Raw genomic sequence first — 23,608 nt, forward strand, 5'->3', positions numbered from 1 at the left:
ACTTTTCAAGATGGGTGGTGACCATGGCGGCCATTTTGAAGTCGGCCATTTTGAATCCAACTTGTTTTTTCAATAAGAAGAGGGTCATGTGACACATCAAACGTATTGGGAATTTCACAAGAAAAACAATGGTGTGCTTGGTTTTAACGTAACCTTATTCTTTTATGAGTTATTTACAAGTTTCTGACCACTTATAAAATGTGTTCAATGTGCTGCCCATTGTGTTGGATTGTCAATGCAACCCTCTTCTCCCACTCTTCACACACTGATAGCAACACCGCAGGAGAAATGCTAGCACAGGCTTCGAGTATCCGTAGTTTCAGGTGCTGCACATCTCGTATCTTCACAGCATAGACGATTGCCTTCAGATGATACGAGATGTGCAGCACCTGAAACTACGGATACTGGAAGCCTGGTTTTAAAAGTGAAAGGAGCTGGTGTGTTTGTTGGGGAAAAAATTCGCTTTTCATAAATTCTAATTTATAATATAGCTATTTAGTGTTATAAATAGCTATATTTTAAAAAAAAGTTGTATGTACGCCAAAATAGTACCAATCAAACCGTCACCTTATCCCGCAAAAAATGAGCCCCTACATGAGACAATGGCCCAAAAAAGAAAAAAACTATGGCTCTCAGACTAAAACATGATTTTTTTTGTTTCAAAAATGCTTTTTTATATTAAACGTAAAAAAAAAATTGATATATTAGGTATCGCCGCGTCCGTAAGAACCTGCTCTATAAAAATACCACATGACCTAAACCCTGAGGTGAACACCGTAAAAAAAAAAAGTGTCAAAAAAGCAATTTTTGGTCACCTTATATCACAAAAAGTGTAATAGCAAGCGATCAAAATGTCAAATGCACCCCAAAATATTGCCAATCTAACCGTCATCTCATCCCGCCAAAATGATACCCAACCTGAGACAATCGCCTAAAAACTGAAAAAACTATGGCTCTCAGACTATGGAGACACTAAAACATGATTTTTTTTTTTGTTTCAAAAATGATATTATTGTGTTAAACCTAAATAAATAAAAAAAAGGTATACATATTAGGTATTGCAACGTCCGCAAGAACCTGCTCTATAAAAATAGCACATGACCTAACCTATCAGATGAACGTTGTAAATAATAAAAATTAAAAACGGTGCCAAAACAGCTATTTTTTGGCAAATTTTCCATTTTAATAAATTTTTTCCCATAACAAAGCAAGGGTTAACAGCCAAACAAAACTCAATGTTTATTGCCCTGATTCTGTAGTTTACAGAAATGCCCCATATGTGGTCGTAAACTGCTGTATGGCCACACGGCAGGGCGCAGAAGGAAAGGAACGCCATATGGTTTTTGGAAGGCAGTTTTTGCTGGACTGGTTTTTTGACACCATGTCCCATTTGAAGCCTCCCCTGATGCATCCCTAGAGTAGAAACTCCAAAAAGTCACCCCATTTAAGAAACTACACCCCTCAAGGTATTCAAAACTGATTTTACAAACTTTGTTAACGCTTTAAGTGTTCCACAAGAGTTAATGGCAAATGGAGATGAAATTACAGTATTTCTATTTTTTGTTACTTTGCCTCACAAAAAGTGTAATATAGAGCAACCAAAAATCATATGTACCTTAAAATAGTACCAACAAAACTGCCAACTTATCCAGTAGTTTCCAAAATGGGGTCACTTTTTGTAGTTTCTACTCTAGGGGTGCATCAGGGGCCTTCAAATGGGACATGGTGTCTAAAAAACAATACAGCAAAATCTGCCTTCGAAAAACCAAATGGCGTTCCTTTCCTTCTGCGCCCTGCTGTGTGCCCGTACAGCAGTTGACGACCATATATGAGGTGTTTCTGTAAACTTCAGAATCAGAGTAATAAATTTTGAGTTTTGTTTAGCTGTTAACCCTTGCTTTGTTACTGGAAAAAATTGATAAAAATTGAAAATTTGCCCAAAAATCTAAATTCTGAAATTTTATCTCCATTTGCCATTAACTCTTGTGGAACACCTAAAGGGTTAATTATGTTTTTCAAATCAGTTTTGAATACCTTGAGGGGTGTAGTTTCTAGAATGGGGTCATTTTTGGGTGGTTTCTATTAGGTAAACCTTACATAGTGACTTCAGACCTGAACTGGTCCTTAAAAAGTGGTTTTTTAAACATTTCTGAAAAAGTTTAGATTTGCTTCTAAACTTCTAAGCCTTGTAACGTCCCCACAAATAAAATGTCATTCCCAAAAGGATCCAAACATGAAGTAGACATATGGGGAATGTAAAGTAATAACTATTTTTGTAGGTATTACTATGTATTATAGAAGTAGAGAAATTGAAACTTGGAAATTTGAAAATGTTTCCAAACTTTTGGTACATTTGGTATTTTTTATATGGGGAATGTAAAGTAATAACTATTTTTGTAGGTATTACTATGTATTATAGAAGTAGAGAAATTGAAACTTGGAAATTTGAAAATGTTTCCAAACTTTTGGTAAATTTGGTATTTTTTTATAAATAAAAAAGATTTTTTTTTACTCCATTTTACCAGTGTCATGAAGTACAATATGTGACGAAAAAAAGAATCTCAGAATGGCTTGGATAAGTCAAAGCACTTTAAAGTTATCACCACATAAAGCAACACTGGTCAGATTTGCAAAAAATGGCCTGGTTCATAAGGTGAAAATGAGCCCGTTCCTTAAGAGGTTAAGATCCACACAGCAATTTCCTTTGCAATCCAGCAAAAAATAAAATAAAAAATGTCCAGAACAGCAGGGACGCTGCCCTTTGCTGCGATGTCATTGCTCCTAGCAACCACTTTGCCTCTTTCAGCACGGACATTGCCCGCAGCTGACACTAATTGTGGGGGGGTTAGCTCTTTTTCGGGGGTTGCAACGACACACTTCTTCACGGTCACCAGAATTTAGGGGCCAAACTGTGCTTTATTGTGGCAAAAGTACAAACATAAACAGTACAAAATAAAATAAAAAAAATATCAAGTTTTTTCTATCAAAATTCACAGATAAGGCACAACAACTCTGTAGCAGACCACTGTATTAACGCAGCCTGCCTCACCGTGTGCTGATTCCTCCTAGCCAGAGGGCGGTAGGACTGGCAGGGTTGAGCAGCAGCTCTGTTGTCCTCCATTTGTCTGTGAGGAGGCATGTGTACCTTCGCTCGCACCACCCATACACGATCAGCGCTGTACACACTCAGGGCTAAGGACATGGGCACGACCATGTCCTCCTCTGATCTTCTGAGCCCAGAAGGCAGTAGAAAAGTTGTTTGCCATGTGCCGGGTGTGTTAGTGTCCCCGTCTCTGCTGCTGGGGTCAGTTCCTCTCCTCCTGGGTCATGACTCTGTCATGGTCCCCGTCTACTGTTGGCCTCCTCGGCGGCTGCCTCAAGTGCGCAGCCTGGTTCAGCTATCGCTGTTCATGCAGCAGAATAAGCATTTAGCTGCGAGGCTTGGCTACACACGGGGAATAGTGTCACACAGCCCGAAGCAGACTTCCCCATGGAGGGGCTGACAGCCACAGGGGAGCACCTCAACTGTCATCCAGCAGAGCGGTGGTTGTAGGCTTTTTGGAAGGCACCATGTGTGCTGGAGTGACATTGAACAGCCGTTACTATTATCCCACATAACTTAAGTATCAGTGCTTCTTGTATGTGGACTTGACATCTACAATCATATCCTGTTTGCTCATTAAAAACGTACAGTAATCCAGTTCTCTACAATGATGATACCTTGATCTACAGTTGCAAGAAAAAGTATGTGAACCCTTTGGAATGATATGGATTTCTGCACAAATTGGTCATAAAATGTGATCTGATCTTCATCTAAGTCACAAAAATAGTCAATCAGAGTCTGCTTAAACTAATAACACACAAAGAATTAAATGTTACCATGTTTTTATTGAACACACCATGTAAACATTCACATTACAGGTGGAAAAAGTATGTGAACCCTTGGACTTAATGTAAAGTTGAACCTCCTTTGGCAGCAATAACTTCAACCAAACGTTTCCTGTAGCTGCAGATCAAATGTGCACAACGGTTAGAAGTAATTCTGGTGGACAGAAGGGCCTTAAGTTTTCCTGCAACATGTCTTGATAAACTTGGGAATTCATTTTTCCTTCAATAATAGCAATCCGTCCAGGCCCTGACGCAGCAAAGCAGCCCCAAACCATGATGCCCCCACCACCATACTTCACAGTTGAGATGAGGCTTTAAAGTTGGTGTGCTGTGCCTCTTTTTCTCCACACATAGTGTTGTGTGTTTCTTCCAAACAACTCAACTTTGGTTTCATCTGTCCACAGAATATTTTGCCAGTACTGCTGTGGAAAATCCAGGTGCTCTTGTGCAAACTGTAAACGTGTAGCAATGTTTTTTTGGGACAGCAGTGGCTTCCTCTGTGGTATCCTCCCATGAAATCCATTCTGGTTTAGTGTTTTACGTATCGTAGATTCGCTAACAGGGATGTTACCATATGCCAGAGACTTTTGTAAGTCTTTAGCTGACACTCTAGGATTCTTCTCACCTCATTGAGCAGTCTGCGCTGTGCTCTTGCAGTCATCTTTACAGGACGGCCACTCCTAGGGAGAGTAGCAGCAGTGCTGAACTTTCTCCATTTATAGAATATTTGTCTTACCGTGGACTGATGAACAGCAAGGCTTTTGGAGATACTTTTATAACCCTTTCCAGCTTTATGCAAGTCAACAATTCTTAATCGTAGGTCTTCTGAGAGCTCTTTTGTGCGAGGCATCATTCACATCAGGCAATGCTTCTTGTGAAAAGCAAACCCAGAACCAACACCTCCAATCTCATCTCATTGATTGGACTCCAGTTGGCTGACACCTCACTCCAATTAGCTCTTGGAAATGTCATTAGTCTAGGGGTTCACATACTTTTTCCACCTGCACTGTGAATGTTTACATGGTGTGTTCAATAAAAACATGGTAACATTTAATTATTTGTGTATTAGTTTAAGCAGACTGTGATTGTCTATTGTTGTGACTTAGATGAAAATCAGATCACATTTTATGACCAATTTGTGCAGAAATCCATATCATTCCAAAGGGTTCACATACTTTTTCTTGCAACTGTATATATAATGTATCGGTAACTTTATAGAGATAGGGTACCTAGATATTTATCACAGGATGTACCACTTGTGTATATCTACCTACCCCATCTCTAATGGGAAAACCTGCATTATTCTCCCCCCTAATGATATCTGCATTATAGAGGCCTGGATTATTGTATTTTTTTTAGAGATTTTACATCAATAAGAATTGACATGTAAACTCGAACAAAAATAAGCACTGTTGCATTAGTTACGTGGGTTCTTTTTAACGGCACTTCTTTGTAACTACAACACACATGGTGGCTTACAGAGTGTAATATTTGCTCTGCTTGATGACAGTTGAGGTGCTCCCCTGTGCCTGTCAGCCCCTCCAAGGTGAAGTCTGCCCCGAGCTGTGTAACACTACTCCCATATGTAGTCAAGCCTCGCAGCTAAATTCTTATTAGGCTGCATGACCGGCGATAGCTGAACCAGGCTGCGCACTTGAGGCAGCCACTGAGGACCCCAACAGTAGACTGCGACCCAGTGGGAGAGGAACTGACCCCAGCAGCAGAGCCGGGGACACTAACACACCCGGCACATGGCAACCAACTTCTCTACTGCCTTCTGGGCTCAGACGATCAAAGAAGGATGGTGTGTATGGAGTTAAGGTGTGAGCTGGGTGTGGCCTCTTGGCTCTTATCGTACTGGTGTTTGGAGCCTGAGTTCAGAGTTGACTTCAGCTTCTGGTGGAGCTGGAGTTATGTTGCCTTCCTGGACCTTTCCATCTGTCCAGCTTGAGGGCCATCTTGTTGAACATAGTTTGTCTTCCCATCCTATCCTTCTTGTTCCCCTACCTGACCTGTGTGTTTTTTTGGTGTGGGTTTATGTTCAGGGTGTGGTGTCTCATCTTGTCGTTGTTACATGTCTGGTCAGTTGATGTTTTATGTCCGTCATGTATGCAAGGCGTTACCCTGGGTGTTGTGCCTCCGGTGAGGGGGCTTCTGTGTTATTCATACGGGGAACAGCATTGACCACCTGCTGAGGGGTGAACCACAAGTCTTGGCAGTAAGCATCTTTCTTCCCGTTGCTGTGGCAGGTAAGTGCTATTTGTCCCAGAGCTTCTTATCCAGGTGGATTCCTGTCTCTGGGTTCTTACCTGCCGACCCTCTTGGTTTCTCACTGTCTTTTCTGTTTATGTTTCAATGGGGATTCCTACAGTTGCGGTGATATACTAGGGGTCAGGTGGACCCGCTCTAAAACATGATTGTAGTGTTGTTGTTTTCCCTGTTACTAGGCCTGTGGGAGACTCTGGTTCATCCGTGTCGTGTTAGTTAGGAGGTCAGGGATAGGATGAGGGTGGCGTTAGGAGATGACCTGCTCCCCTTATGCTGGTATTTAGGCCTTGTGGCATATCCCGCTTACCTGTCATTGTACAGTGAGGAGTTTCCCCTACTCTCCACTGTGATACCACCAGTAGTATATGGTGATTGTTGTTATCGTCATCAGCTTATGATTATGCTTCTTCTCCTCCTCTGTTCCATCATCAGTCATCCATAACGGTAAGTCTCTACTCAAGGCTGGTCTCCTTAAGGAGAGCCAGTACCCTGCTCAAACTGTATCCAAGCCATCACACCCAGCCAGCCAGAATACTGCTCTGTACTGTTGAGGGTCAAGCAACCCGAAACAGCTGTCCATGGATGAATATCTGGCCAGGCTATTGTCCCAAGGCTTGTTAAAAATCAGATTGTGACTCATAGGGAGCCACTTCCAAGTGGTAGTGCTAGCGAGATAGTTCTCTTTTCTCAGGAGATACCAGAAATGTATGAAATGCTAGTCTTAGTCAATCTGCCCCAAAATGCTTACCCGCTCTCACTCAGCTCCATTGGTTCTCGGAAAATAGCTTAAAATCTAAATAATAAGGTACGATAGGCACAGACACAAGAATATAAGTTTTAAAAGAAATGTTTATTAATGATTGGCCACCACAAATTATGAGATATACATTGATGCGAAATATTCTATACACATGGTTGATATACAGGTGAGCTATCTGCAGACATTTTTAATGATCATTTAGTGCTCTGTATTGCTTTCCCTTTCTATTCTATGGGCCAGATTTATCATGACTCTGACAGCTCACTCCACTTTAACATATGACTAAAGTCCGTTTTAGCCAAGTCAGATTTATGATCGGCCCTTTAAGACTGTAATAAATGTGGTTTGACGGTAGCAGTTTATCCGTCAGTAAGCAGCTTTACAAAAGTCGCACATCTTTACGAAAAAGTTGCACGTTTTTATTAAAAAGTCGCATGTTCTATTAAAAAGTCTCATAAGATAAGGATGGTCCTCACTGGAGTGAAATTGCGACTTTTTTGCGACTTTTTAAATAGTCCCAATAGTAAATCTGTCTAGAGATTAATTTAGATAGGAAAATACGCCCACTTTCAGAAAACTGGCGAGCATAGTGCAGAGCAGAAAAAAGTCGCAAATTTGTGCGCAGTTTTAGCGTTTGGGACTTTTTTGGGGACTTTTTCACTCCATTATTCTGACCTGAGCTAATGATAAATCTGGCCCTATGACTTTACTTTGTATTTGTATCTTTTATTGTGTCACTAAACTGTATTGAACCCCTTAAAGACCTACCCATTTCAGACTTCAATGAAATATCCTCCAGAGACGTCATCAGTATCAAACTGGTGGGGTCCTGATCCAGCATCCCACCAATCAGCTGTCTGTGGCAATAGACGGCACTGGAGATAAAACTAGTAAGTGGTAGCATGAGTCGCTAGTATTTAATGACAGAGATGCCTTGTACAAGTCATTCTTATTGAGAAAGCCAGTCGGATGACTAACGAAATGCCTTCAAAAGAAAATACAAGTCCAGTGCCTCTCACTTACTACTACTGATATACCACGACCTGGAGGAATGAGAACCTTGTAATGTTTTTGTGGTATTTTTGTTGCGCAATATAACTATGTTATCTTTATTCTACAGGTGGTTAAGATTGTAGTAGTACCAATTTTAAAAAAAATGTGAAATAGTGTTTAAAAATGCATACTTTTTAAGGCTACTTTCACATCATCTGGCAGAGGATCTCAAAACCGGGCCAAAAGGGTTCAGTTTAGGGCCAATGTATTGTGAATGGGGTATGTTCTGTTCAGGGTGCATCCTGTTCCAGCAGACACAAAACCAATGCAAACTGTGGTTTTGTGTTCAGTCATCAAAATAGAACAAACCAGATTGTCACTAAAAACAATGTAAGCCAGTGGTGTCGGATCCAATTATTTTTTTTGGATCCTAAAAGAAAAAAAGTATCTGTCACCCACTGACTTACATTGTTTTTAGTGACGGATTCGGTTTGTTCCATTTTGATTTAACACAACCGCGTCCTAACGGATCGGACGCATCCTGATGTGTTAAATCAAACTGAACCGTTTTGGTCTAGTTTTGAGATCCTCTGCTGAATCTCAAAACCCGAAACCAAATCAAAGATGTGAAAGTAGCCTAAAAAAAACGGTTAACGTATTTATTTTTTGGGGAGGGCTGTTTAATATAAACGTTAATAAAACATAATTATACTGTACACTGTATACCGTACACTCTGTAGATTCCAATTTTGGAGGAAATCTTCCCTCTGTCAAACACTTTAGATGCTGCAGTCACTTTTTACTGTGACATTTAAGAGGTTAAACTGCTGGGACTTATCTGATTGTAGTTGTAGCTTTTTTTTTATTTATTACAGTCATAATCTTGTTGCTGATTCATCGATGCACATTTACGGTGAACTTTAACACTTTCCACATACGGTACATCAAAATGACTTCTCCCCTGTGTGACTCCTGTGATGAGCAACAAGACCTGACTTAAACCTATAACATTTCCCGCATTCGGAACATGAAAATGGCTTCTCCCCTGTGTGAATTCTCTGATGTCTATCAAGATCAGATTTTTGGTTAAAGCATTTCTCGCATTCTGAACATGGAAATGGCCTCAAGCCTATGTGATTTCTCTCATGTTTAATAAGAGTTGATTGCTCTTTGAAACATTTCCCACATTTTTGGCATGAAAATGGCTTCTCCCCTGTGTGAAGTCTCTGATGTTTAACTAGAGTTGATTTCTGAGTAAAACTCTTCCCACATTCTGTACAGAAAAATGGCCTTACCCCTGTGTGAATTCTCTGATGTTTAACAAGAGTTGATTTTTGGGTAAAACATTTCCCACATTCCGAACACGAGAATGGCTTCGCCCCTGAGTGAATTCTCTCATGTGTAATAAGAGCGGATCTTTCTGTAAAACTTCTCCCACATTCTGAACATAGAAAAGGCTTTACTCCCGTGTGAATTCTCTGATGTTTAACAAGAATTGATCCCACATTGAAACATTTACCACAGTGTGAACATGAATATGGCTTCTCCCCCGTGTGAATTCTCTTATGTATAACAAGAGATGATCTATAGGGAAAACCTTTTCCACATTCTATACATAAAAATCGATTCTCCCTTGTTTTTGCTTCATTGTGGCTGTTATTTTGCTGTGATAAATCAGAAGATTGGACCTGTTTAAAAGGATCAGATGATAGGTGTTTGCTGTGAGGAACTAAGGGTATATCTTGGATAATGGCATCTTCTTTGTAAGTGTCCTCTGTGATACCACAATCCTCTGTTTTAAAATCAGAAGATATCAGATGTCCCTCTGAGCTCCTGGTACAGTCATCTGCCAAGAATAAAAATTATTTTATTATTTTGTATACTATAACCATAGAATATTTTAACCCCATAGCATCATGTACAGAGTATATTGGGAGGTTAAATATGGTGCCAACTCAAGAGCTCAGCCACCATCATAGCATGTAGCAAGCAATGTCTGTGATCGGAGATGTCTGTGATCATGGACACTTCACTCCTCAGATGCCTTGGTCAATAGTGGCTATGGTATCTGAATAATTAGTTAGGAGGGAAAGCTCCCTCTAAGGCCTCATCTCCCTGCCAACCAAACACTTCCCATTGAAATTACTGGGTGCTGATTGGTTATTATGGAAGCCTGGGACCTTGTAATGTGCTTAACAGGAAGACATCAAAGTCACCATAGACTGCAACACTAATGTACTGCAGAGGATGGTATCAACAATCCAATGGCTGCATATTAAAGTCTGCTAGGGGAAAGTAAAATTCAAATATATAGAAATAACAAGACTGAAAATTCAAATCACCCCCCTTTTTACAAACAACCAATAAAGAATGATTGCTATCGCTGTGTCAAATATGACCAAAAATATGTACTCAGCATAGTGTTTGAAAAAAATTTAAACACTCAAATTGTCATTTTTGGGTCACCTTGCCCCTAGAACAAATTGAAAAAAGTGAATAGTTATATGTACCCCAAATTGTACCCCGCGAAAACAGGTGACGCGAGGCAATTTTTTGGACAAAGTAGTAAACCATATAAATTTGGTATCTCTGTAATCAAACTGACCATGGGATAAAGAGGTAACATTTCAGTCTTAGGGCACATAAAACAACAAAAAAATGATACCCTAAAACTTTCGCAGAATTTTATTTATTTTTTCAATTTCACCCAAAAATGTATTGCGGCAACAAGGGGTTAATATTTATAGCATTTCTAGAAAAAAACATTCCATACAAATTGCAAGGCATGTGGCCACACGAGCATGGTTTTCTTCAGAATGCTAACAATTTTTAAAAAGTATATCCCATTGATTTTTACATTGATCTACACTCACCTAAATAATTATTAGGAACACCTTTTCTATTTCTCATTAATGCAATTATCTAGTCAACCAATCACATGGCAGTTGCTTCAATGCATTTAGGGGTGTGGTCCTGGTCAAGACAATCTGCTGAACTCCAAACTGAATGTCAGAATGGGAAAGAAAGGTGATTTGGTGATTTAAGCCATTTTGAGCGTGGCATGGTTGTTGGTGCCAGACGGGCCGGTCTGAGTATTTCACAATCTGCTCAGTTACTGGGATTTTCACGCACAACCATTTCTAGGGTTTACAAAGAATGGTGTGAAAAGGGAAAAACATCCAGTATGCGGCAGTCCTGTGGGCAAAAATGCCTTGTGGATGATAGAGGTCAGAGGAGAATGGTCCGACTGATTCAAGCTGATAGAAGAGCAACGTTGACTGAAATAACCACTTGTTACAATCGAGGTATGCAGCAAAGCATTTGTGAAGCCACAACACGCACAACCTTTAGACGGATGGGCTACAACAGCAGAAGACCCCACCGGGTACCACTCATCTCCACTACAAATAGGAAAAAGAGGCTACAATTTGCACAAGCTCACCAAAATTGGACTGTTGAAGACTGGAAAAATGTTGCCTGGTCTGATGAGTCTCGATTTCTGTTGAGACATTTAAATGGTAGAGTCCGAATTTGGCGTAAACAGAATGAGAACATGTATCCATCCTCTGATGGCTACTTCCAGCAGGATAATGCACCATGTGACAAAGCTCAAATCATTTCAAATTGGTTTCTTGAACATGACAATTAGTTCACTGTACTAAAATGGCCCCCACAGTCACCAGATCTCAACCCAATAGAGCATCTTTGGGATGTGGTGGAACGGGAGCTTCGTGCCCTGGATGTGCATCCCTCAAATCTCCATCAACTGCAAGATGCTATCCTATCAATATGGGCCAACATTTCTAAAGAATGCTATCAGCACCTTGTTGAATCAATGCCACGTAGAATTAAGGCAGTTCTGAAGGCAAAAGGGGGTCCAACACCGTATTAGTATGGTGTTCCTAATAATTCTTTAGGTGAGTGTATATTATCCATTTTTTTCATGGAGTTTAACTGCTGGGCCAATCAGGTCCCTGGCTCAGTCTCAATCTCAAAGCTAGGTGGTGGATTTAGGTCAGGCACTGACTGTCTGTCAGTGCCTGTGATTTTTGGTTTTCTGGCTCCTGATGTCTGCAAAAAAACTGTGCTGCATTTCTGTTGGACCTTCCTGTGTGTTGACCTTGGCTTGTTTCAAGATTTGCTTCTTATCTAACTGATTAGGTTTCTACTGATTCTCCTGGCTTTTTTCTGGAATAACCCCTTGTCTTCTGTTTTGCTTTTACTCTTCTGCTACTTGCAAGCTCACACCTGTTTTCTACCGCCTTACTCCACAGACATAACATGGAGCCTGAGTGGCCAAGTTCAACTGGCCACACAGGGAGCTCCAGTGATCTATTAACTGGTTTCTGCTGGAAGATAGGCAGCAGATTTAGAGTTTGTTGGTGGTGGTCCCAGATGGTGACTCTGTATTTCTTTCTCACCACTATATTCTTACATTCATATTATGTATATCCATTTGTTGAAATGGCTTCAGCAAAACTGCATGTATATTTCAAATTTAATGCTCATATGCCTATTCTATGCACTTTCGGCATTGGATAATGGTAATTGGGCACTCTGGTGGGTTTGTGAGCCATGATATACTGTGTGTACTGACACCTTTTGTATCATAACCAGCATGAACTTTTTCATCAACTTGTTCCACAGTAGGTTTTCTGCAGGATTTGACTACATGGGCTAGCTTTCACACAAATCAGAAAGCCTTGAGTGCCGATGACCTGTGGTCAGTTTACTAGTTTACCTCCTTGGACCACTGTTGATAGGTACCAAGTAGAACACCCAACAAGACCTGCAGATTGGAGATGGTCTGATCCAGTTGTCTAGCCATAACAGTTTAGCACTTGTTGAAGCTGCTCAGATTCTTACCCTGGTCCATTTCCCCTGCCTCTATTCACATCATGTGCGTCAATTTAAAGAAATGATTGCACAGTGCTTGCCGCCTAACATATGCCACTGCATGACAGTTTCCATTGTCATGAAATAAATTATATTCACTTTACCTGTGAGTGTTTCTAAGGTTATGGTTGATCGGTGCATGACTCCATGTTCTGTATTCTGGTTGCACACAGTAACATGACTCTAACAGGAGCTAATCGATCCTTAGTCACAAAATTATTTTTTTGATTAGTACTGACAGCAGTTGTTGAAGAAATAGGCCTCATTCAAATTTCATATTTCATGTCCATTGCTGTAAATCCACATTTAATTGCATATCACATGTTATTGCATACAACAGTATCACATTTTCACCCATATTTAATTGGTACTTTGGCTGAATGGGTAAATATAAAGCTAAAAAAACTGACTTAAGACAGGGGCAGACTGACCATTTGGGCATGGAACTTGGGCCCGTGGCCATTAGGGAGCCCTGTCAGGCCCCGCTGGCCACTGCCTCCGTGTGTGTCCCGATCCTATGCGGCATGGGTCGCATACTGAAGGACTCACAGTGAATACTAATTAGCGCTTCCATTAGTACCGGAGGACCGGGAAGGAACGGTACTTTCCGCTTCCTGGTCCTCGGCTGTGCAGGGCTGCGCTCAGCGTGAGTCGCTCTGTGACATCACGCTGTGCGCGCCAGCCGACAGCAGGAGGAAGAAGATTGCAGTGCCGGTGAGCAGGAGAGGTAAGTGTTTCATTTATTTTTGCTGGGGGCATAATGGCCATGCTGCTGGTAGCTGAGGCATAATGGGGGGCCTGAGAGGCATAATAGGGCATGAGAGGCGCATAATGGGGCTGGCTGAGAGGCATAATGGGGGCTGGCTGAGAGGCAAAATGGGGGCTGGCTGAGAGGCATAATGGGAACTGGCTGAGAGGCATAATGGGAACTGGCTGAGAGGCATAATGGGAACTGGCTGAGAGGCATAATGGGGGCTGGCTGAGAGGCATAATGGGGGCTGGCTGAGAGGCATAATGGAGGGCCTGAGAGGCATAATGGGGGCTAAGAGCAGCTTAATGGGGGCTGAGAGGCATAATGGGGGCTGATGAGAGGCATAAGGGATGATAATGGGGGCTGATGAGAGGCATAAGGGATGATAATGTGGGCTGAGAGGCATGAGGGCTGATTATGGGGGCTGATTGGGGGTCATTTACATTTGGGTCTGAGATGAGGTCTGATTGGGGGTCTGATTTGAGGTCTTATTAACATTGGGGGTTTGATTGGTGGTCTGACCTGAGGTGTAATGAAAAATGTTTTTTTTTATTGTCCCCCTCTAAAACCTAGGTGCGTCTTATATGTCTCCTTCCTGAACTGCAGAGCGGCGCCCACTTCCAGCCCTGAGCTCAGCTGCCCACTGCCCAGAGCACTGATCCTGAGCCTGCTGGGGTCTTCAGAACTGTCAGTATTGACAGTAATTCACTGTAAGTTATATTATATATAATACTTGTTTTATGTGAGTATGGGTGCTGGGTGGTTGGAGAAGGGGGTGGGGGGATGGAGAAGGGGATGGGAGGGATGGATGGAGGGGTACAGTACTATCTGCACATTGTGAGAAAAAAAAAAAAGGAAACTGCAAAATACTATATATTTGTGTCAGAAGTTGTGCTTTTTTAATTTTTAGAATAATGATACAGCCATTTTATTTTATACTTTTGTGCTGATTCTTTTTTTTTCTTCTCTATATTAAGGGACACTATAGTCACCAGAACCACAACAGCTAAACGTAGTAGTTCTGGTGGCTATAGCATGTCTCTGCAAGCTTTTTCAGAAAAAAAGGCAGTATTTACATTACTGCCAAGGAACACCTCTAGTGGCCACTCATCAGACGGCCACTAGAGGTGCTTCCTAGTCCAGTGTTGCACAACGTGCAACACTGGCATTAACGCTAAACACTCCTTGTGACAAATACCAGACCTCTTGCCGCGCTTGACGTCTTCTATGTCGAGCTCACGAGACGCAATATGGTCACTTGGTACCCAAAGCGTGACGTTACGCCCTTCAGAGGAGCAGGTAAGGTCAGCTTGGTACAGTTTACACAGACACCTCCTATCCACACAGGCACAGAGAGGCAACAAGCTGAGAGAGCCTTTTCACTGCTGCCGTGAAACAGCGCCTTCTCAGCCCGGGAAATCTGCCACCAGCTTCTCGTTTGATATAAACCCGGTCCGCTGACGGGATTATATAGGGTGAGAAACCCACCCGGGGTAGCTTATAACTATGCCGAAACACAGACGTTGGGATTTATGATGGAGATACAAGATAGCACAAAATTTAATTATATATTTAATCGCCTTAAGGGCACACTAGATATAACACAATATACACAGAGAATACATAGTGGTCTGAGGTTACGAATCAAATGACAATCAGGGCTGCCAATAAATGATAATCAATATTCCTCACACTCCTCATAGAAATGCATTGATTCAAAACATCTCTATGAAGCCACGCATGCGCAATAGCCTCCCAATGCTACCCTATGGGAAAGCAGTGGGTTGGCTATGATATACTCACACGCTGCACATTCCTGTGCATTGCATTGATGAGGTGATCTGTAATACACTCACAAACTGCACATTCCTGTGACTTATATTGCTGTAGAGCTTGCGATACTCACACAGTGCACTTTTCTATGCATTTTATTGCTGAGGTGATCTGTGATGTACTTGCACATCGCACATTACTGTGAGTTGCATTGCTGTGGAGCTATGCGATACACTGAGTCTGAAATACGCTTGTGTTGTGGTGGAGGGTGTGATTTTATTTTTTTTAATTAGTAAACATTTATTTTGAACATAGTGAAGAGAAATTCTGTACCAAGTGTAGGTGATATGGGCGGCGCGATATGTGGGTGGGGCTGTGTGTGGGTGTGGCTTGAGGGTGGGCGGGGACCCAGGGGTCCCATATTTTCCTATTGCCCAGGGGGCCCAGGAGTTGTCAGTCCGCCCCTGAGATAGTGCCTAAAAATTAAACGTAAAGTTGTTCTATCAAGTTAATGAGTAGAATCTGTGAGTCTTCATTGCTTAATTTAGTGGTTACTACTCACCTGGGCGGTTATCTGTAGGAATGTCCTCTAAACTCTGCTCACCCTTCACATATGTCTCTGTAGCCTTAATAATTTTCAGATCTTTATCTGGATCCAAAACCTGTGAAACAAATACTGTAAATGAAGACGGTTGGAGGAGTCATGTGGGATGTTTGAGAAGGATAAAACAAGCCTGAACACAAGATCTTCTACAAATCATAGAGAACATTTCATGAGACCTTATCTCCATCTACCTGATCATCCTGTGGGACATTGTGATGTTCTTCTGAACCATGCTGTAGAACAAGAGGACTGTGTCGCCTCTCCTGTGTTTTTATCTTACCGGATCTAACTATAGAAAACATCCAGAGACTGAATTCATTAATCAAATAATGAGAGGACGAGTGTATTTAGTCATGTCTATTACCTGATGATGTGAGAGGCCGGTGATCCTCCATCATGAGGTCCTTGTACAGATCTTTGTTTCCTTCTAAACATTTTGACTCTTCCATGGAGAAATAGACTCCATGGCACCTTATAGGAACCTAAGAACATGATACAGTCATTACCCAGATCCCTTCATAGTGTTACTCTATAATGTCCCAGCATTCCCAGCAGTGTCACCTCTCCAGTCAGCAGCTCAATCATCTTGTTGGCGAGTTCTAGGATATTCGCTTTATTGATTTCCTCATTTATTAGGGGGTGAAGTGGAGGCCCTGTGATTGGGCTCAGGATTATTCCCCATCCTTCAGACACAGGGTCCTGACTGTGCTCACTCGAGGACTTCTTCACTACAGTGTATTCCTGGTTATGGAGAGACACAGTAATAAATATCACTCCATACATTTCCAGAGTCCCTAACCTCTTCAGTCATGTCCATCTGTTAGTAACATAGATAAGATTATATAATGTGGGCATCATCAGAACCTCTCACCTCTCCAGTAAAGCGATATAGTATCTCCAGGGTAAGATTTAATATAGTCTCTGCTATCTTGACCCTATCACTATTCATCCTTGATGGGTCAATCAGGAGAATGATCCTATATAGAAGATATCCACTGAGCAGATCTTTTATTGTAGGAACCTGAAAAAAAAGATGAACCAATGGGAAATCATGCAAAATCCCATGTAAAACAAACAACTTTTTGTATGGATTGGAAGATGAGTTGAATAGCTTATCAAGTTCTGCTATGTTCCTTTATGAGATAACAACATGTTGCACCTTCACGTCACTTCTATAATCAATCATGATCCACAGTGTTGATACCAGTATTAAGTAGTCAACTGGTAGATCACTTCATAAATATAAAGCTCAGTCAGGGATTTCCAAATACAGATCTTTTTTAACCTTTTTAGCAATATGGATAACTGAAGATGCAAACAGCAGCAGCTTTTATACCATCAATGATACATGGTAGTGATCCATACATGTTACTACTACACACTAATTCCACTCAACAATCCACTGAACAATCCAATCACCAAAAAATTGGCCTTAATCCTAAAGATGCTTAAACTATACAGGATATGCTAGATGTATGCAAGATTTATCAAAGGGGCTCAGGCTGTATGATAAATGTGGTGCTTCGATAGACACTTTTCTCTGACTCTATACCAACTATTGGTTGGTTTACTTTTTATGCAAGAATTGGTGCAAAATGGCACATCCTAGTCCCCCTTCCCATGAAGCTTTGCCCACTTTCCACTGAGCTCCACCCCTTGTTGAGCATGTCGGTTAAAAGTAACCCAAGATGTGCCCTTTTGTGCCACTTTTTTGGACAGATTTTTGTACACATTAGTAAATAAGGGCCATAGATTTTTAAACTTTGTAAAACATTTATTGTATTTATTTACTATTGTGAGAGTTTGTCTTTGGACTGTCCCATATGTCAAGAGGAGCTCCCCAATACATAAGTTGGTTCAACTTCACTACAACTCTATTGTCCTTTTATTTCTTGAACCCAACCACATGAACCACAAAAAAAGCATCTAGAATGTGGAAATATGATTTGAGTATAGCTAGCAGTAGAAGAAGGTAACATTTTAACTAACTTGACCCCCCTCCCCGTGCATGGAAGGGTTAAATTAGTGGTTGGTCCACTTTATGACTGTTCACTACAGTTAACAGTTCTAAACTATACCACATTCCTAATTCATTAGTTTAGAATGAAGACACATAAGCAATTTTCTGGATTATTCTGTGTCCATCCCAGTGTGGGTTATAGGGTATAAATACTTCCTACATGTCACAAACAGTAAACACTAGATAAGATGTCTTTTGAACTTGCTACCTTATCTCTTCTTTATCCACTTTCTTGGGCACTGACACATAACAAAAGCTTACTGTAACGGGGCGCCGATGGCGCACTCGGTCTCCCATCAGCCGCAGACCTGCTGCTTAGCTTCGGGAGCGAGGATCTGTGTTCAGCCTCGTTCCCAGGGCGGCTTTTGCTAGGTTACGACTAAGGAGAAGGTCTCCGAAACGCGTAAACAACTGCTTGTTTGTGATACTGTCCGCACATGCTGTGATTTAACAAAGAGGAAGATTTTCTTGGAAGAAAATACAGTGCCGGAATCGTCTTTTTCATTTTACTTTGCCTACACGTCCAGGAACTTGCTGGTTTGACTCCGGGCACACGGGATATTAAATGCCGAATAGGTGAGCTGGACAAACGTTTCTTACTAGCTGGGTGGCTCCCTGCTCCTAGGTCGGCCTTGAGCGCTGAGCTGATCACTCGGTGCTCGACTTGTTTGTCTGTCGGTCATGTGACGCTGGCCACGTCACAAGACCCTCACTCCCCACTATAAATACAGGCAACCTGCTGGCTACAGGTTGCCTGTGATTTTGGTCCCTTAGGATGTGTATTATTATTGTTATTTAGCTTACCTTTGGATTTGACCCTTGATCTGCTTCCTGACACCTCTTCTGCCTGCTCCCTGAACCTTGACGCTACCTCTTGGATTTTGACCTCGGCTTGCTTTTGGATTTTGTCTTTGCCTCTTCCCTTGTACTGACGTGACCTCCTGGACTGACCCCGGCTAGTTGACCCGCCTCGCCCTTCCGTTTTTCGTGGTACCTTGCTTGTTCCACCTCTCTGTCCGCTCGAGTGCTACCTCTCATTGGCTGTCCGCTTCCCTGCTGTCTCTATCATTCTGGACCACTGAGGAAGGGAGAGTGAATCTACCCGTAACGCGTATGGTGAAACAAGTGATGTACCTGCATTGAAAAGCCTCCGATAATACTGTATGGCCATACAGAAGAAAATTTCTACAGTAAAGGATTAACTATTCTTAACGTCGAAAGCTGCACCAAAGGAAATTGCGGAACAGAGTGGCAACTCCTGCGATCTTTGGAACTCCCGCGAAATTTAAACCAGCTTGCTGTATGGAGAGACTGAATAAGCCGGCAAATATTTAAAGCTCCATTGAAGCAATAGGGAGACAGCAGACGCTAGACGGTAAGCCAAATATCGATTTAAAGTTTTCTTCAATCCAAAGCTCATATCGACCTTAAAAGGATATGCTATAAGAGACTTTTCACATTATCAGGATTCCTGTGGACACTTTATGAACATGTTGCGCTCCCAGTGAATACACCTACAACATTTTCAGTGACATTCAGTTTCTCAAATTGGGATAGAGCACTAGAAGATAATACCCCCTCTTTCCCAAATAACAGCATATACTTGAAGTTTTTTGGTGTGATATATATTATTGAATTTATCGACACTATTGAGTCATATGAATATAGTGTCGATCATATCTACCACAATATATGTGACTGTAATGTTGTATATTATTGCTACATTGTTCTTATAAATTTTATTACTTGTATTTTATGGGGATTTAATAAATATTTTCTGCACATGTCAATCTGGTTGCCAAGTGTATAAGTGCTCGCTCATTTTCCTATTACTACAGAACAGAAATAATTGTCCCTATAATTCTGCCAAATAATACGTAAAACATTACCGCCATACGAAAAATAATGCTACTCAAAATTAAAAATTGGCTGCCAAATGTATAGAAAAAACAGCAAAAACTCTCCTTATAATAATTAAAACATTGTCTCCATGCAGTACGGATATACTTCAGTGTGTAAAATGCTAACATACAATATATAAATGATACTTCCACACAATATATAAAATATTACCTCTATACAACAAATAATGCTGCTATACACCAGATAAATATTTGCCGCCATAAATAAAAAAAATTGTCTCCATATATTATAAAAATAATTCTTTCATAGAGTTTATAAAATAATAATATACAGCATTAAACCAATTCAGCCATACACCATACAGTCTAATTAAGGCGGTGCACTAGAAATCCATTGGGGTTTCCCCACGTAGGTTGATATAGTATAGACTACTATTGGTATCTCATTCTTCAGTGCAGCACCCCCCAAAATCTCCTCCTCATCTTTGTCTACCATCCTATCCATGTTCTCCACAGAGCTGCACCCCTTACATCTCCTCCTCATCTCTGTCTACCATCCTACCCATGGTCTCCACAGTGCTGCACCCCCTTACATCTCCTCCTCATCTCTGTCTACCTTCCTACCCGTGCTCTCCACAGTGCTGCACCTCCCTTACATCTCCTCCTCATCTTTGTCTCCCATCCTACCTGTGCTCTCCACAGTGCTGCATCCCCTACATCTCCTCCCTCATCTCTGTCTACCATCCAACCCGTGCTCTCCACAGTGCTGAGCCTCCAACATCTCTTCCCTCATCTCTGTCTACCATCCTACCCATGGTCTCCACAGTGCTGCACCCCCTTACATCTCCTCCTCATCTCTGTCTACCATCCTACCCATGTTCTCCACAGTGCTGCACCCCTTACATCTCCTCCTCATCTTTGTCTACCATCCTACCCATGGTCTCCACAGTGCTGCACCCCCTTACATCTTCACCTCATCTCTGTCTACCATCCTACCCATGGTCTCCACAGTGCTTCACGCCCTACATCTCCTCCCTCATCTCTGTCTACCATCCTACACGTGCTCTCCACAGTGCTGCACCTCCCTTACATCTCCTCCCTCATCTCTGTCTACCATCCTATCCATGTTCTCCACAGTGCTGCACCCCCTGCATCTCCTCCCCATCTCTGTCTACCATCCTACCTGTGGTCTCCACAGTGCTGCACCCCCTACATCTCCTCCTCATCTCTGTCTACCATCCTACCCGTGCTCTCCACAGTGCTGAACCCACCTTACATCTCCTCCTCATCTCTGTCTACCATCCTACCTGTGCTCTCCACAGTGCTGCACCCCTTACATCTCCTCCTCATCTCTGTTTACTATCCGACCCGTGCTCTCCATAGTGCTGCACCCCCTACATCTCCCCCTCATCTCTGTCTACGAACCTACCTGTGCTCTCCACAGTGCTGCACCCCTTACATCTCCTCCTCACTTGTCTACCACCCTACCCGTGCTCTCCACAGTCCTGCACCCCTTATAACTCCTCCTAATCTATGTCTACCACCCTACCCGTGCTCTCCACAGGGCTGCATGCCCCTTACATCTCCTCCTAATCTCTGTCTACCACCGTACCCATGCTCTCCACAATGCTGCACCCCCTACATCTCCCCCGCATCTATGTCTATCATCCTACCCGTGCTCTCCACAGTGCTGCACCCCCTACATCTCCTCCTCATCTCTGTCTACAATCCTACCCATGTTCTCCACAGTGCTGCACCCTCTTACATCTCCTCCTCATCTCTGTCTAACATCCTATCCATGTTCTCCACAGTGCTGCACAACCTTACATCTCCTTCTTATCTCTGTCAACCATCCTACCTGTGCTCTCCACAGTGCTGCACCATCTATATCTCCTCCTCATCTTTGTCTACCATCCTATCCGTGGTCTACACAGTGCTGCACCCCCTAACATCTCCTCCTCATCTCTGTCTACCATACTACCTATGGTCTCCACAGTGCTGCACCCCCTACATCTCCTCCTCATCTCTGTCTACCATCCTACCTGTGCTCTCCACAGTGCTGCACCCCCTACATCTCCTCCTCATCTCTGTCTACCATCCTACCCGTGCTCTCCACAGTGCTGAACCCACCTTACATCTCCTCCTCCTCTGTCTACCATCCTACCTGTGCTCTCCACAGTGATGCACCCCCTTACATCTCCTCCTCATCTCTGTCTACCATCCTACCCGTGCTCTCCACAGTGCTGAACCCACCTTACATCTCCTCTTCATCTCTGTATACCATGCAATCCATGATCTCCTTAGTGCTGCACCCCACTTACATCTCCTCCTCATCTCTGTCTACTATCCCACCTGTGCTTTCCACAGTGCTGCACCCCCTACATATCCCCCTCTTCTCTGTCTACGAACCTACCCTTGCTCTCCACAGTGCTGTACCCTTTACATCTCCTCCTCACCTCTATCTACCACCTTACCTGTGCTCTCCACAATGCTGCACCCCCTACATCTCCCCCGCATCTATGTCTACCATCCTACCCGTGCTCTCCACAGTGCTGAGCCTCCTACATCTCTTCCCTCATCTCTGTCTACCATTCTACCCATGGTCTCCACAGTGCTGCACCCCCTTACATCTCCTCCTCATCTCTGTCTATCATACTACACATGGTCTCAACAGTGCTGCACCCCCTTCATCTCCTCCCTCATCTCTGTCTACCTTCTACCCGTGCTCTCCACAGTGCTGCACCCCTACATCTCCTCCTCATTTCTGTCTACCATCCTATCCATGTTCTCCACAGTGCTGCACCCCTTACATCTCCTCATCTCTGTCTACCACCCTACCTGTGCTCTCCACATTGCTGCACCCCCTACATCTCCCCGGCATCTATGTCTACCATCCTACCCGTGCTCTCCACAGTGCTGTGCCTCCTACATCTCTTCCCTCATCTCTGTCTACCATTCTACCCATGGTCTCCACAGTGCTGCACCCCCTTAAATCTCCTCCTTCATCTCTGTCTACCATCCTACCCATGGTCTCCACAGTGCTGCACCCCCTTAAATCTCCTCCTCATCTCTGTCTACCATCCTACCCATGTTCTCCACAGTGCTGCACCCCTTACATCTCCTCCTCATCTCTGTCTACCATCCTACCCATGCTCTCCACAGTGCTGCACCTCCCTTACATCTCTTCCCTCATCTCTGTCTACCATTCTACCCATGGTCTCCACAGTGCTGCACCCCCTTAAATCTCCTCCTCATCTCTGTCTACCATCCTACCCATGTTCTCCACAGTGCTGCACCCCTTACATCTCCTCCTCATCTCTGTCTACCATCATACCCGTGCTCTCCACAGTGCTGCACCTCCCTTACATCTCCTCCCTCATCTCTGTCTACCATCCTATCCATGTTCTCCACAATGCTGCACCCCCTACATCTCCCCCGCATCTATGTCTACCATCCTACCCGTGCTCTCCACAGTGCTGCGCCTCCTACATCTCTTCCCTCATCTCTGTCTACCATTCTACCCATGGTCTCCACAGTGCTGCACCCCCTTACATCTCCTCCTCATCTCTGTCTACCATCCTACCCATGTTCTCCACAGTGCTGCACCCCTTACATCTCCTCCTCATCTCTGTCTACCATCCTACCCGTGCTCTCCAAAGTGCTGCACCTCCCCTACATCTCCTCCCTCATCTCTGTCTACCATCCTATCCATGTTCTCCACAATGCTGCACCCCCTACATCTCGCCCGCATCTATGTCTACCATCCTACCCGTGCTCTCCACAGTGCTGCACC

The 23,608-nt window shown here is 42.9% G+C and overlaps 1 protein-coding gene across 1 annotated transcript in view; it reads right to left on the reverse strand.

Moving 5' to 3' along the window:
* Positions 1 to 23,608, reverse strand: part of LOC121004472 (oocyte zinc finger protein XlCOF22-like) — a 1,539,666-nt gene that overhangs the window by 1,391,379 nt on the left and 124,679 nt on the right. Inside the window, exons 2-5 of the mRNA XM_040436708.1 lie at positions 16,805 to 16,954; positions 16,495 to 16,674; positions 16,298 to 16,415; positions 16,125 to 16,222 (exon numbers count right to left, since the gene is read on the reverse strand). Coding sequence (XP_040292642.1) covers positions 16,125 to 16,222; positions 16,298 to 16,415; positions 16,495 to 16,674; positions 16,805 to 16,882 — 474 coding nt within the window. The 5' untranslated portion in view covers positions 16,883 to 16,954. The remainder of the gene's footprint in view (positions 1 to 16,124; positions 16,223 to 16,297; positions 16,416 to 16,494; positions 16,675 to 16,804; positions 16,955 to 23,608) is intronic.

Source organism: Bufo bufo, chromosome 6 (genome assembly GCF_905171765.1).
Source record: "Bufo bufo chromosome 6, aBufBuf1.1, whole genome shotgun sequence".
NCBI lineage: Eukaryota > Metazoa > Chordata > Amphibia > Anura > Bufonidae > Bufo > Bufo bufo.